The 15,013-nt window shown below is 41.3% G+C and overlaps 1 protein-coding gene across 25 annotated transcripts in view; it reads left to right on the top strand.

Annotated features, from left to right (window-relative positions):
* Positions 1–15,013, top strand: part of MACF1 (microtubule actin crosslinking factor 1) — a 347,599-nt gene that overhangs the window by 251,438 nt on the left and 81,148 nt on the right. For 22 of the 25 annotated variants that reach the window (XM_047723649.1, XM_047723645.1, XM_047723644.1 and 19 more), the window contains 6 exons: positions 4,080–4,142; positions 4,798–5,039; positions 5,952–6,081; positions 6,764–6,963; positions 10,303–10,798; positions 11,412–12,883. In XM_047723649.1, the coding sequence (XP_047579605.1) occupies positions 4,080–4,142; positions 4,798–5,039; positions 5,952–6,081; positions 6,764–6,963; positions 10,303–10,798; positions 11,412–12,883 (2,603 nt within the window). The remainder of the gene's footprint in view (positions 1–4,079; positions 4,143–4,797; positions 5,040–5,951; positions 6,082–6,763; positions 6,964–10,302; positions 10,799–11,411; positions 12,884–15,013) is intronic. The other 3 variants (XM_047723646.1, XM_047723643.1, XM_047723628.1) reach the window with 1 other exon arrangement.

The raw sequence follows: 15,013 nt of genomic DNA, 5'->3' as shown, positions 1-15,013 counted from the left end.
GGGAGCGATCCACAAGCAGTCTTCCCCCTCAACCTGATCTGTTCCCTGTTTGCTAGCTGTATAACTTTGCTCCATTTTGCAGAATTCCTTCCTGTAATGGGAAAAAGTTAAGGGACTAGTTGGCCTTAATGAACAGAGAAGGATTAAAATAAGATTTCCATCTCGGCAAGTTTCTTTTTTTTAAACATGGAAATGGATGGCTATGTATCATCTTTAAACTAGAGTCAGCCCTATCTCCAGGGCTAAGCAAGACATCTTGAGAGAGACTAGGTATTTAGGAGTCAGTGTTGGTCTATCAAAGACTGCCACACTTCCTGGAAGTGAATACAAAGATTGTGCCCAGATGTATGAATAATCTCTGGTGGCAAATTAAGTCTTTCAAACAAAATCCGTATGAACTTACAGTCACTTTCTGGTTTTTTAATTGGCATCTCATAGGTTTTATTGCCAGACTGTGTTAGTGTACACCTACGAATCACTTCAGTTGTAGGGCAAAAGTTTATTTTTTCCTCCTGAGAACAGCCACTTTTCTGTTGAAGTTTGAAGATCTCTTGGAACTACCCAGAAATGACAACATTTCAGGGAATTGGTGATTCTTATATTGCAACACATGAAACCTTAAGTTCAGGGACTTACTAGTGTGTGACTACATCAGGAGTCAGCAAGCTTTTTCGGTAAAGGGCCATATAGTAAATATTTAAGGCTGTGAGCCACATGGGCTCTGTTACACTACACATCTCTTCTACTGAAGCACAAAAACAGTCATAGACAATATACAAGTGAATGGATGTGGCTGTGTTCAAATAAAACTTTACATACAGCAATAGGCAGAGGGCCAGATTTGGGCAGGATAGTTTTTTGACTCCTAGACTAGAGCATTGGTTTTTCAAACATTTTAAAACACTAAAATATTTTTAAAAATAATCTCAAATAGAACTCTACTACATAAAACAGATACAAATGATATTTTGTTGGCATAAAGTTCCCTTATAAGAAAATTTATAGCACTTTATCTATTATGAAATTCATCAGTAAAAACATTAAGACTATTTTAGGGGATATAAAGTTTTTTTTCTTTTTAATATTTTATTTATTTATTTGACAGAGAGAGAGAGAGAGATCACAAGTAGGCAGAGCAGCAGGCAGAGAGAGGGGGAAACAGGCTCCCCACTGAGCAGAGAGCCTGTTGAGGGGCTCGATTCCAGGACCCCGAGATCATGACCTGAGCTGAAGGCAGAGGCTTAATCCACTGAGCCACCCAGTGGCCCTGGAATATAAAGTTTTGACAAAGGATTTTTGGATGATAGCTTTATTGTGAGATTTATTTCTCCATTTTGTTTGGTTGCATTTTACTCAGAAAATACAAGTCATGCGGATAAATAGTTGTAAAGGATGACGAATGTTTTAAAAGTTCACTTTACGGTTCACCTGTGTCAGAAAAGATTGTCAAAGTCTTGGAAATGGACAACAGAAAAGTATGGGGTGTCCTTTCAGTGAAGTGTTAGGCATTGTCTAATAGGTTTTGGGAAATTATTTGGTTCTGAGTGTGCATCTTTAACTGTCTATTTACTAAACTGTTCTAGAGTTTTGTAGATAATTGATAGTAATGTAAGTGATATTTGTCCGTAGCAATTCAAGTAAATTTGGCCCAATGGGAAAGATAATCTCAAGTATTATTGTCTTATAGATAGCTTACCAGTTTCCCATTAATTACTCATTTATTAATTTCCTCAAGAGTTATGGGGTAGAAATTATACATTTAGTACAGGTGAAAGAAGGGGACTGAGGGGCCACAGTAACTAAGATGTCACCCACTATGTAAGTGATGCAGCCTAAATTCAAACACAAATTTACTTGATTCAAGGTGAAAAAAAAAGTTCACTTTATAGTCTCAGAATACTCCTCAGTTAAACTGAACTAGAAGCTTGAAAGTGATGTAATAAATTCTTGTTTCCAAGTTAAATCACCAAGAATTTTAATGAAGAATCACATTCTTTTCTTAAACATAGAAAACACCTAAAACTGGCACAGAGGACAAAAGCTTGCCTATAACCTGACATCATCATAACCTGACGTGTTAAGAATTCTGTTACCAGGGCGCCTGGGTGGCTCAGTCTGTTGAGCGTCTGCCTTCAGTTCAGGTCATGATCCCAGGGGTCCTAGGATCGAGCCCCACATTGGGCTCCCTGCTTCCCCCTCTCCCTCAGCCTGCCTCTCTGCCTACTTGTGCTCTTTCTCCCTCTCAAATAAATAAATAAAAATCTTTTTAAAAAAAAAAAGAATTCTGTTACCACATGGTTCTGCCCTAATGAGAGCCTGCTTTGAGTAGATGCACCTTAGACTTTCTTGTCACTTTCTTTAATAAATACACACGTGCTGTAATGTCTTTCTTTGTACGAGCGGACACGTGTAGGTTTGACTCCTGTCAAGTGCTGGCAAAGAGTTACAGCTTTTCTAATCAGTGACACTCAAAAAGAAGTTTAAATGTAGGCAGGGAGGTACAGGAGCTATTTCATTCTCTCCCCAAAGCAGCATACATTGGTTGTATCTAGTGAGTTAAGATGTGGTGTTCAAAATAATCGAATGTGTATGTTTTCTTGCTATTTCTAAGTAGTCAGAAATATATTCTGAAGATTAAATCTAAACCAAACATTTACAGAGTCCCTAAAGCACCACCTTTGCTGCTTTGAAGATCACTAACCTGAGTGCTCTCAAAGTTCTGTTCTACCTCTGAAAAATCATGAATATTACAGTTCTTGACATTTGTGTAGCTCTTTTTGTTTCATAAAGTGCTTTCACGTACACTCCCTCATTACCTCTCTCCGGCGACCCCATCAGCGCTGACAGGATAGCTAGTATTATCTTCATATACTAGAGAAGACATTGAGGTCTATCTGCAGACTAAAGCTCACATACTGAGTGAGCAACGGTCTTGGCCAGGACCCTCTTCTCTCAATTACTAGTCCAGTTTCTCTTTTGGTCATCCCCCTATTGCAGTGGAATATGATCTTTTTGTTTGATCCTTTTTTTCACTGAAAATACAGTAATATTGGGGTGCCTGGGTGACTTGGTCAGTTAAGTGTCCAACTCTTGATTTCAACTCAGGTTTTAATCTCAGGGTCCTGAGTTCAGGCCCTGCATTGGGCTTCGCACTGGGTGTGGAGCCTACTTAAGGAAAAAAAAAAAGAAAGTACAGTAATGTTAGCATTTAAAAGTTTCACAGCTACTATATTTTGATATATAACCTTAACATAAATTTTTCCAGTGAAATCAGTGCACATGAGAGTTTTATTCTCTCCTTGTAATGTAATATTATATCATGACTATTCTCCACATTTCTGTATAATTTCTATAATTACATGATCTGATTTTTATTTAACCTGGGACACTCCTAAAATACAAGGAATCAACATGGGGAGAATATAGGTGAAATCGTGGTAATTAGAAACAGAACCAAAGGCCCAAAGCAGAATTTATGGGAATATTTATGAGTCAGGTTTTTTGGCGCTTAGAATTTCCGTTTTCTGGTGGGGAAGGAAAGCAGAAAGTCATGGAAGAAAAGACAGAGAATCTGCCTTTTGAAGCAATATAAGGGCTCATTTTGGATGTCTTTATTAAAAGACTACTACTTCTTCTGTCCTTAATTACACTCATTGTTCATTTTTATCAAGTTGAAGGACATTGATGTTAAAGTTGAACCTTTTTGGCTTTATTATAAATTCTTGTTCCAAAGTGTGGCAGACAGCACAGATTATAAAGACATAATCATTTTATCAGTACTTGCTTTGCAACATTGTGGCAGAATCCAAACATTTCAAGTCAGAGATCAAGGAAGGGAATTCAGGTTTCATTTAGAACGGGTTAGGAATCACTACTGCTAAGAAGCCAAAATACCTGAGTGATGCTCTCTTGCCTGGCAGCTAAAATGATTTGTCTCTTTCCATGAGTATGTTGTCTTGTGCCGTGTTAACCTCCTGATACCTGAGCTTAAAAGTGAGTGCCAGAGAACAAATTCAGTGCCTGTATGTATTCCTAACACGTTTGTCTTGCCCTGTTTGTCTCCCTGTCCTTCTGCTCAGGTTCCATACTGCCCTCTGTAGGAAGCTCTGTAGGCAGTGTAAACGGATACCACACCTGCAAAGGTGAGAATGTCATTTCACAGTGCTTCTTTGTTGGATGTGTTAGGACAGTGTTCGCATTGGCATCTGTGTATGTTTCTGTATGTGTGAAAGAACTGCTGCCAGGATGGGTACGAGGGTAAAAATCTGGGGAGAGGCCACTGTGATGCTCCTTTGCTGGGTCACTAAAGGCTAAATGGGTTGGCAGCCAGGTAGATGCAGTACTAGGAAATAAATTGGGCCACCAGATAAGACCAGTGAGGAAACACCTTGAAGAAAATATATGTGAATCTTTGAGTCCTAAAGAAAGCCACATTAGAGGTAGTCTAGTCTAACCCTCAGCCTTCCGGCTCCATGATTTCTCTGTTATTTGGAGAAGGGGGGGCAGAAGAGTGCCCCAAATCCTTCACTCCCTTCATTTCTGCAGTTCCCAAGTGTATTTAGCATTTTATTTGTACATCTGAGTACCTAATGTCAAAATCTGAAAGCAGATTAATGAAAGCTCTTTTGCTTTGTATATATGAACAGGAACTTTTATGTGATTTAGCAGGAACAGAATCTCTAGTTCACTAGAAGAAGTAGGAGAGACTTTTAATCCTATTGAGTAATTTAGCATGAGGAGCCCATGGGGAGGCTTAGAGAGCTATTCCCGATCTGATTTTTGTTTCTGTGATACTAGATCTGACGGAGATCCAGTGTGACATGTCAGATGTAAACTTGAAATATGAGAAACTGGGGGGAGTGCTTCGGGAACGCCAGGAAAGCCTTCAGGCTGTCCTCAGCCGAATGCAGGAAGTTCAGAAGGAAGCCGGCTCAGTGCTGCAGTGGCTGGAATCAAAAGAGGAAGTCCTGAAAGCCATGGATACCTCTTCATCTCCAACCAAGCCAGAAACAGTGAGAGCCCAAGCAGACTCTAACAAGGTACTGTGTTCACATTAGCTGTATCCCAAATGCTAAGCGGAAGGCACTGTCATACGGGTGTTCCTGCCCGAGCCCGGGACCTGAACATGGGACACAGCCACCCACCCAGGCCACAAGGAGCCCTTTCAAAGGATTAATATGCCTAAACTCTCCTAGAAAATTTTCTTACCTATGAAATGAGGAATTATTATAAATAATATTCAGAAATGAAACCAGGCATACCTGATTGGCTCCATCAGAAGAGCATGTGACTCTTGATCTCAGGGTCATGAGTTTGAGCCCCACATTGAATGTAGACATTACCTAAATAAAACTTAAAAAAAGAAAAAAAACATCTGTTTACAGAAAGAAAATATCCCTCCTCTGAAGTATCAGCTCACTGAGAATGGGATCTTGTTTTCCCTATGATGCTGTAAGTCAAACCGTTCTCATCAAAGCCCCTTTCCAACTCTTGGGGATATTTAAGTGTAGCTGTGATTACAGTTCTTTCTTAAGGTTGACATGTAGGACTAGGAAAACTATCAGGAAAAATAAAACCATATAGAAAGTCCTATCAAAAAAAATGTTTTTGCCAAAATTTTTTATATTCTAATTGGATAGCATGCCATCTTTTCCAGCTACATAAATGTCCTTGATGTCACCATCATCATCATCATCATATGGGATTAATAATACCTTTTTACTGGGTTCTACCAATATGTTGTACATAAAAGAAATTTAGATCTTGTCTGATTTTCATTTTAAAGTAAAAATTGAAGCAGAATTGTTAAGTGTCTTAAAATTATGAGATAAGTCACTGATAGAATCAGAAGTGGAGACTTTAATTGTGGCCCAGTCTTCTAGTACTTTCCTCCACACACATAACTTTCCTGTGCAGAAGTCTCATGGCATCCCTGATGTTCTCTCTCCTAGGCCTTCCTGGCTGAATTGGAACAGAATTCTCCTAAAATCCAAAAAGTAAAGGAATCCCTGGCTGGATTACTGATGGCATATCCCAACTCACAAGAAGCAGAAAACTGGAAGGAAATGCAAGAGGAACTTAGTAAGTATTCAGAGGGATGTTGCAAATTCACTAAATTGCTTCTCTTTGAAGCAAATATAGAATTTCAGCACATCATATAAAGCAGGACTTATTTTTAGTTAATTTTCATAAGCAATCAAGAGGCCTAAATAGGGCTAGGGAGTGAGTGAGTCTGATTAGGAAAAATAAATCTAGAGGTTCCACTCAACAGTCTCAGAAGTTTGGCTTTCTTGGGCAAGTCAATCTGGTAGTCTGCTGTGATAAGGAGAGCACTGGTGATGAAAATGAAAAATGGGAAATAATCTATTTACTAGAATTATTCTGTGTTCATACTGAACTATATATAAATGATATTGATAATGTTTATTGGCATGAAAAAAATCACTGGCATGAAAGATGTCTATGAAATAGTAAGAGTTAAATAACAGGCCATAAAATAATATAGTAATAAGATAGACTTGCATCCGTGTGTGTGTGTGTGTGTGTGTGTGCTGTGTAGTTTCATATAACCACCACCACAATCAAGTACAGAACTGTGTTATTTTAGCTAAGATTAAATGAAGGTTATTTTTAACTTAAAATTTTTTAACTAATGCTGCAGGGGTCATTTCCTGTAGTTTGTTAGGAACATAACTTAGGGATCAGGCCAGTGGCTGGTGAGACTAAAGGAACACATTCCCTCATTTCTATTTCCCCTCTACAGATTCCCGGTGGGAAAGGGCCACTGAAGTGACCATGGCCCGGCAAAGGCAACTGGAGGAATCTGCAAGTCATCTGGCCAGCTTCCAGGGTGCAGAATCCCAGCTCCGGCCCTGGCTAATGGAGAAGGAACTGATGATGGGGGTGCTGGGGCCCCTGTCTATTGACCCCAACATGCTAACTGCACAAAAGCAGCAGGTCCAGGTGAGCCACAAAACTTACTGTGTGACGTAAAGAAATTAGAGTCACATGAACCTGGTTTTGAATGCTGCTCTCAGCAAGTAGGTTTCAAATGACCCTAGACAAGTCACTTAACCTTCCAGAGTTCTTTTCCTCGGCTTAAATGAGATGTTTATAAGGACTTTATCACAGTGCCTTTCAAATAGTAAATAGTCAATAATTGTATTATTAATATTATTAACAGAGGCAGTAAGATGAGTGGATGTGAGAATGGGGGATTTTGTAGAATTGTATTTTACTTTTAATCCCCAATGGTAGTGATCATTTTACTTAATGTAATGTCTTATATCTGCTGGCTTCACTTAAAGATTTTCTGTTGCTCAAACCTCAAAAAAAAAATTGATTTAAGTGTCCACCATCATAGAAATTTAGGTTGGTCAAATGATGTCATTTCTAATGAATTCCTGCTGAGAGCTTTTTCTTCTTCCTCTTCCTCCTCCTCCTCTTCTTTTTTTGGGTAAGCACCAGAGAATCTTCTCGTTCTACATCCTCTTCCAAACTCGTTCCATTCCTTCTCATCATCTACCAAGTTCCCTAAATCAAGACCTAAGAGTAGTTTTTGAAGGAACCCTTTCTTTTAGGCCCTGCATCCAATTAATTATCAAGTCCTCTTTAGTTCACTTATAAATATTTTTCTATTCCAGTGGTTTTCAGACTCTTTGGTTTCAAAACACTTTTACACTCTTAAAAATTATTGAAGACCCTAGGGGCACCAGGGTAGCTCAGTCAGGTAAGCATCTGACTCATGATTTTGACTCAGAGTCATGAAATTGAGCCCCCCATTGGGCTTTGTGCTTAGCACAGAACTGCTTGAGATTCTGTCTCTTCTCCCCCTCTGCCCCTCTTTCTTGTCTCTCTCTCTAAAAGAAATAAAATCTTTTTCAAAAAAATTATTGAGGACCCTAAAGAGCTATTGTTTAGCTATTAATATCTATTAATATTTACTGTATTAAAACACTAAAGGGGCACTTGGGTAGTTTAGTTGGCTAAGTATCTGACTCTTGATCTCAACTCAGGTGTTGATCTCAGGGTCGTGAGTTCAAGCCCCATGCTGAGTGTGGAGCCTACTTAAAAATAAAAACAAAGAAAAACACTGAGGAATTTAAAAATATGTATTTACTGGGACGCCTGGGTGACTCAGGTGGTTGGGCCACTGCCTTTGGCTCAGGTCATGATCCCAGGGTCCTGGGATCGAGTCTCACATCGGACTCCTTGCTCCCCGAGGAGCCTGCTTCTCTCGTTGCCTCTGCCTGCCTCTCTGCCTGCTTGTGTGTACTCTCTCACTGACAAATAAATGAATAAATAAAATATTTTTAAAATATGTATTTATTAATTAATTTTAAAATAACATTGGTAAAATTTAACATTAACATAAGTAACATTTTTTTCTTTATGAAAAAAATAGCATTTTCCAAACATAAAAACTTCAGTAAGAGTGGTATTGTTTTATGGCTTTGCAAATCTCTTTGATGTCTGACTTAATAGAAATTCTCATACATTTTCTTATCTACTTCTGCACTCAATCTTATGCAATACCAGATGTCATGTAGCCTCTGGAAAACTCCACTGAACATTCATGAGAGAAAAATTTAAAAAGGCAAATAATATCTTAGTATTGTTATGAAAATATTTTGACTTCAGGGACCCTCTGGAAGGGCCTGGAGACTCCTGAGGCCCCCTAGAGCATACTTGGAGAACTACTGTTCCAATTCCCCATTCTGAGTGCTCCTCTCTTAGGGAGGTTTGATCTCAGGCCTATACCATTGCAACAGCCTCCTAAAGTTTCTTTGTCTAGTGCATTCTCCACACAGTTACCAAATTATCTCCTGAACTCACACATCTGAATACATGAAAATGCTTCGCTGGCTCTCTGCTGCCGATTGAACAAAGTCCAAGTACCTGCTCAGTGTCATATATGAGGCTTTCCACAATCTGGTCCCAGTTTGTCTTGCCAGCCTTGTTTCCCACTCTTCTCCCATATACCCAGGTTTCAGCTCACACCAGGTAACTCATCTTTCCTTGAACACACCATACTCATACCGCTCTGTGCCTTTGCTACCCTGAGGCCCTCCACCTGTAATGCCATTCCTCAGTCTGACTGTCTGCTCACTGGGAAAACTCCTTCCTTGTGTCCTCTGTGAAGGCTTTCCTGACTTCCCTCGCCCACTTTTGTCATCTTCCACAGAATTAATCATCCTTACTTCTTGCTTTCACAGTGCCACGTTCGCACCAGTGTTTATCATTCTTACTTTTTTTTTACATTCTGTTTTAGTTCATCATTTACACATCTGTTATTCCTTAAAGTTGTGTCTTACTTATGTACGGTGTGAGTGATGAATACTTTCCATAAATTGTTTGATTTAATCCTTAAAACAGCCAAGATAAGTACATTCTACGCTCATTTTATAGATGAGGAAGCTGGGATTTGGAAAACTTTTAAGAACTGACCTAAGCTTATATATATAGTACACGAGTGATAGAGTCAGGATTTGAACCCAGCAGTCTGACTCCAGAGCCTGTAGTTCGAACCCTAACTACTTTGCTGAGTGAAACAATGAATAGCAAAGTGTAAAAAGACATGCTACTTGCTTTAAAAACGTTCATTATCTAATCATGCTATGCTGTAATGTATAGATTGTATGTGCTGTTGGAATTCCAAGAAAGAAACTTTGAAAAATCAGAGGCATAGAGGGTTGAAATGGCAAGCCCAGCCAGTAATATAGCTAGCTCTGGGCCCAGGGCTCCAGACTTGCAATTCAGAGGCCTGGGTTTTGTCTGGCAAAGCTGATGAGGGCCAATCCAGAAAACAAGGCCAGCCTTAGTAACTAATGTTGAAAGTAGGACAAATAAGGAAAAGAAATAGAATAGGCACAATCAATGACCCTTTCAAAACAAGTTTTTATTAAGCAGTTGTTAGAAGTGATATTACATTTTCTTGGGGTGCCTGGGTGGCTCAGTGGGTTAAGCCGCTGCCTTCGGCTCAGGTCATGATCTCAGGGTCCTGGGATCGAGCCCCGCATTGGGCTCTCTGCTCAGCAGGGAGCCTGCTTCCTCCTCTCTCTCTGCCTGCCTCTCTGCCTGCTTGTGATCTCTCTCTGTCAAATAAATAAATAAAATCTTTAAAAAAAAAAAAAAAAAAGAAGTGATATTACATTTTCCTAGTAGCCTGGTCCTTGGAGTTTTCTGGTTTATTTTCGAAAGGAGTTGGCCCTAGTTGGCACAATCTAAAATCAGTTTTTGTTTTGACACTCTTTTTAAATCTGTCTTTTTTCTCTAAACATCTTGATGTCAATTCCATTGCAGTTTATGCTGAAGGAATTCGAAGCACGCAGGCAACAGCATGAGCAGCTGAATGAGGCGGCTCATGGCATACTAACAGGCCCTGGAGATGTCTCTCCATCCACCAGCCAGGTACAGAAAGAACTCCAGAGCATCAACCACAAGTGGATTGAGCTGACTGACAAACTCAATTCCCGTTCCAGCCAAATTGATCAAGCTATTGTCAAAAGCACCCAGTACCAGGAACTGCTCCAGGACCTATCAGAGAAGGTCAAGGCAGTGGGACAGCGACTAAGTGGCCAGGCAGCCATTAGCACCCAACCTGAGGCCGTGAAGCAGCAACTAGAAGAGACCAGTGAGATTCGATCTGATGTGGAGCAATTAGACCATGAGATTAAGGAGGCACAGACACTTTGCGATGAGCTCTCAGTACTCATCGGGGAGCAGTACCTTAAGGATGAGCTGAAGAAGCGTTTGGAGACCGTTGCCCTGCCTCTCCAAGGTTTAGAAGACCTTGCAGGTAAGTTAGGGTAAGGTACATACTGCTGACGTTAGCGGCAAGGGAAAAGATTGGCTTCGTGATAGTCCCAAGAATCTAGGGTGACCTGTAAGTAGCTTTTAGATTCAGACTAGTGTTACCCTAACCCTTTGTCCAGCTATGGTGAGAACTGCTGTGGTTATCCTACACTGACGGGCACTAACGATATGTGAAGCTTTATGGAGTAGTTCCAGCAATAAGAACACTAACATCAATTTTGCCTGCAGGTCCAGATTCATGCTCATAGGTGTATTCACGAGTCGAGTTACACGCATACACACAGAATCAGATGCGTATGATGGCCTTGCACAAGAAGAATTTTGTCATCAGTTTGTTGCCTTTCTCTGGAAACATTTATGGCTTTTTACCCGCTTAGAAGTAAAAGTTTACTTCTGTTACTCAGATCACCTTATTAGGTTGGTGTGAGAATTAAATAAGTCTAGTATATGAAGGAGACCATCTTTGTGCTGCTTTTATGGTAGGGCCTCAGTTAACATAAGTTTCCTTCCCCTAAGATTAGACCATATACTCCCAGCAAACATTTTAAATGCCATGTTCAGATTTGATTGGTTTAAATTTGATTTCCTCATTTCAGCTGATCGCATGAACAGACTCCAGGCAGCTCTTGCCAGCACCCAGCAGTTCCAGCAAATGTTTGATGAGCTGAGAACTTGGTTGGATGACAAACAAAGCCAGCAGGCGAAAAACTGCCCAATTTCTGCAAAATTGGAGCGGCTACAGTCTCAGCTCCAGGAGAATGAAGAGTTTCAGAAGAGCCTGAACCAACACAGTGGTTCCTATGAGGTGATTGTGGCCGAAGGAGAATCTCTACTTCTTTCTGTACCTCCTGGAGAAGAAAAGAAGACTTTACAAAACCAGTTGGTTGAGCTCAAAAGCCACTGGGAAGAGCTTAGTAAAAAAACTGCAGATAGACAGTCCAGGCTCAAGGACTGTCTGCAGAAAGCTCAGAAATATCAATGGCATGTGGAAGACCTCGTGCCGTGGATAGAAGATTGTAAGGCCAAGATCCCGGACTTGCAGGTCACTCTGGACCCAGTGCAGCTAGAGTCCAGTCTCCTGAGATCAAAGGCTATGCTGAGTGAGGTGGAAAAGCGCCGCTCCCTGCTAGAAATCCTGAACAGTGCTGCTGACATTCTGATCAACTCCTCAGAAACGGATGAAGATGATATCCGGGATGAGAAGGCTGGGATCAACCAGAACATGGATTCCATTACAGAAGAACTACAGACCAAAACAGGGTCTCTTGAAGAAATGACTCAGAGACTCAAGGAGTTTCAGGAAAGCTTTAAAAATATTGAAAAGAAGGTTGAAGGGGCCAAACACCAACTTGAGATCTTTGATGCTCTGGGCTCTCAAGCCTGTAGCAACAAGAACCTAGAGAAGCTAAGAGCTCAACAGGAAGTGCTCCAGACCCTGGAGCCCCAGGTAGACTATCTGAGGAACTTCACTCGGGGCTTGGTAGAAGATGCCCCAGATGGATCTGATGCTTCCCAACTTCTACATCAAGCTGAGGTCACCCAGCAGGAGTTCTTGGAAGTGAAGCAGAGAGTGAACAGTGGTTGCATGGCGATGGAAAACAAGCTGGAGGGGATTGGCCAGTTTCACTGCCGAGTTCGAGAGATGTTTTCTCAGCTGGCGGACCTGGACGATGAGCTAGACGGCATGGGTGCCATCGGCAGAGACACCGATAGCCTCCAGTCCCAAATTGAGGATGTACGGCTATTCCTCCACAAAATCCAAGCCCTCAGGTTAGATATAGAGGCCTCTGAAGCAGAGTGTCGGCAGATGCTAGAGGAAGAGGGGACTTTGGACTTGTTAGGTCTCAAGAGGGAGCTCGAGGCCCTGAACAAACAGTGTGGTAAACTGACAGAGAGGAGCAGGGCTCGCCAGGAGCAGCTGGAGCTGACGCTGGGCCGCGTGGAGGACTTCTACAGGAAGCTGAAAGCCCTCAATGACATGACCACGGCAGCAGAGGAAGGGGAGGCCCTCCAGTGGGTCGTGGGGACCGAAGTGGATCTCATCAACCAACAACTAGCAGATTTTAAGGTAAGTCTTGCCCTTTTGTTTTTTAATCTTTCGCTATCTGATACGTATTTCTTTTCATGTAGCTTGGAAACCCGTTGTATATACATCTTAACTTCTGTCCCTGGGGCCTCTGTTCTCACTTCTAACACCATCAGAGCACTCTGTCTGGAGACTAAACAGTCTCTTGGATTCTGGGCAACTGGTTTGAACATTTTTCTGTTGTAATTTATTTCAATGTTGATAACCAACTAAGGATATAGAAAGAAATGTCCAAATATTACTGTTTACTCTGAGAATCTCCTCTTGAGATTTGTAACAGCGCTGGGTGTTTCTCCAGGTCCCTGTTTTTCAGTTGAGATGTGAGAAGTCATAAACAAGGGTCATCTTCCCAAAGTGTTGATATTTTTTCCCTCCTATTTCAGAGGAAAGTTGTTGATGTATTATGAAGTAAAATCAAAATTCTCATGAGTTACTAAGGTAAAATGTGACATTTCAAAGAAATTTCCAACTTATATCAGGCAATGCTTAAGACTATAACCCAAACCCCCAGGAGCACAAGTTCTTGGCCTATAGGAGAGTTTGAAAAGCACCGCTCTAACTGCAAAAATGTTTTATTTCTTTGCCTGAGTCAGAATTTCCAGTCCTGAGGTTTTGTGAGTTAAAATTAAAACAACAGGGGAAGATGGGAGGAGTTGACTCAAAAATATGATTTTCCAGGTTAGGGGCTTGGAACTCTCAGGACTGGCGGGTCATGGCTTTCAGGATGGGAGCCTTTCATCTTGAGTTTCCTCTCTTGTCACTGCCAAAGAGGGCCTCACTCCACTGCTGGCGGCCCCTCTGCTGCTTTTCCTTCTTGGTGCACAGAGTAGATGTGAAAAGGCTACTTCTAGCACTTTGCTTCCATCACTGGTGTTAATTATTCCCATGTACACCATCATACTCCTGCTATCAGAGTCTCTTTGTTCCCTAAAACCCCTGCCTGTCAGGATTCTTTCAAGTACAGACACGGATGGAGAGGTGGTGTTGACACCAGGTCAGAGCCCTGTGGTCCTGAGAAAAGTTGCAAGACCAAGTAAAGAAGGGTGGCTGTTTCAGAAGGGCCCTCAGCTTAGGGGATGTTCAGCTCTGAAGCGGAACGTTGGCTGAAGGCCCCTTCCAGTGTTTGGAGACAGTGCACTTTGGAGTGACAAGTCATCGTTATGGGGATTCTTGAGGCCCCAAATAAGGACAGGAGAGGAAGGGAAAATTCAGACCTGTGAGCCCACGTGTTTTTGTCTTGGAAACTCCCACACCTCCATTCCCGGGGCAGGCAGGCCTCTCGCTTCATCACGTGTGGTGTCCCTGCCTCTTCTACTGTGAGCTCCTCCAAGGAGACTGTCTTCTCTAGGCTCTGGGTTACTTAGGATTAACTGTCTAACTAACTAAATGAATTTCTTAGAAAACTGAAGCCTATCCCTTTGGGCTCCAAAATAGTTTTATCAAACTAGATTCTGATTTACATGGGAATTATTTTAAATCTTATTTGCCTAATCTTCTATGTCGTACAGACGTTCTTCTTGATGAGTACAGGTTAACGTTAGTAAAAAGATGATGCGGTTCTCTCCGATGGGGATATCCTCAAGGATATTAGAGACATTTGGGGCTGCTTTGTACTGAATGTTCCTAAATGTCTGTGCAGGTTGAGTTGGGTATTGAAGTTCTTGTTTAGTGCCTCTTAGCGTGTGTGTAGCTTCTTTCTTTCCCTTCCCCGGCTAGCAGGGATTCTTTCCTCCTGCAGTGACTTCTCACTGCCGTCACTGGGCCTGCCTTTAGCCGTCTGTCCCTTGCTTCTCATCTTCAGTGAGCTAGAAAATGAAGTAAATAAGCCTGTTAAAATTGCATTAAATGCAAGCTGGAATATAAAAAAAGAGTCCATAGGCAGGCATACAGAGTAATTTGAGGATAACTAATCATTTCCTTTTCATCTGATCCTTGGTTGCTAGAAACATTCTGAATTTTGATGTAGCTGAAAGATTTTAAGAAATTACTGGCCATTACTGTATTTTATTTGTAGCCTATATATGTAGCCTGGAAGTGCTCAGAGTTCAGTCTGCTTAGTCGTTTAAGGTAGCATATTTGTTTCACTGATTTCTAAGAATACGCCTCCCACTA

Source organism: Lutra lutra, chromosome 4, assembly GCF_902655055.1.
Source record: "Lutra lutra chromosome 4, mLutLut1.2, whole genome shotgun sequence".
Taxonomy (NCBI): domain Eukaryota; kingdom Metazoa; phylum Chordata; class Mammalia; order Carnivora; family Mustelidae; genus Lutra; species Lutra lutra.
Note: the sequence above shows the minus strand (reverse complement) of the source record. Positions and strands in the feature narration are given on the sequence as shown.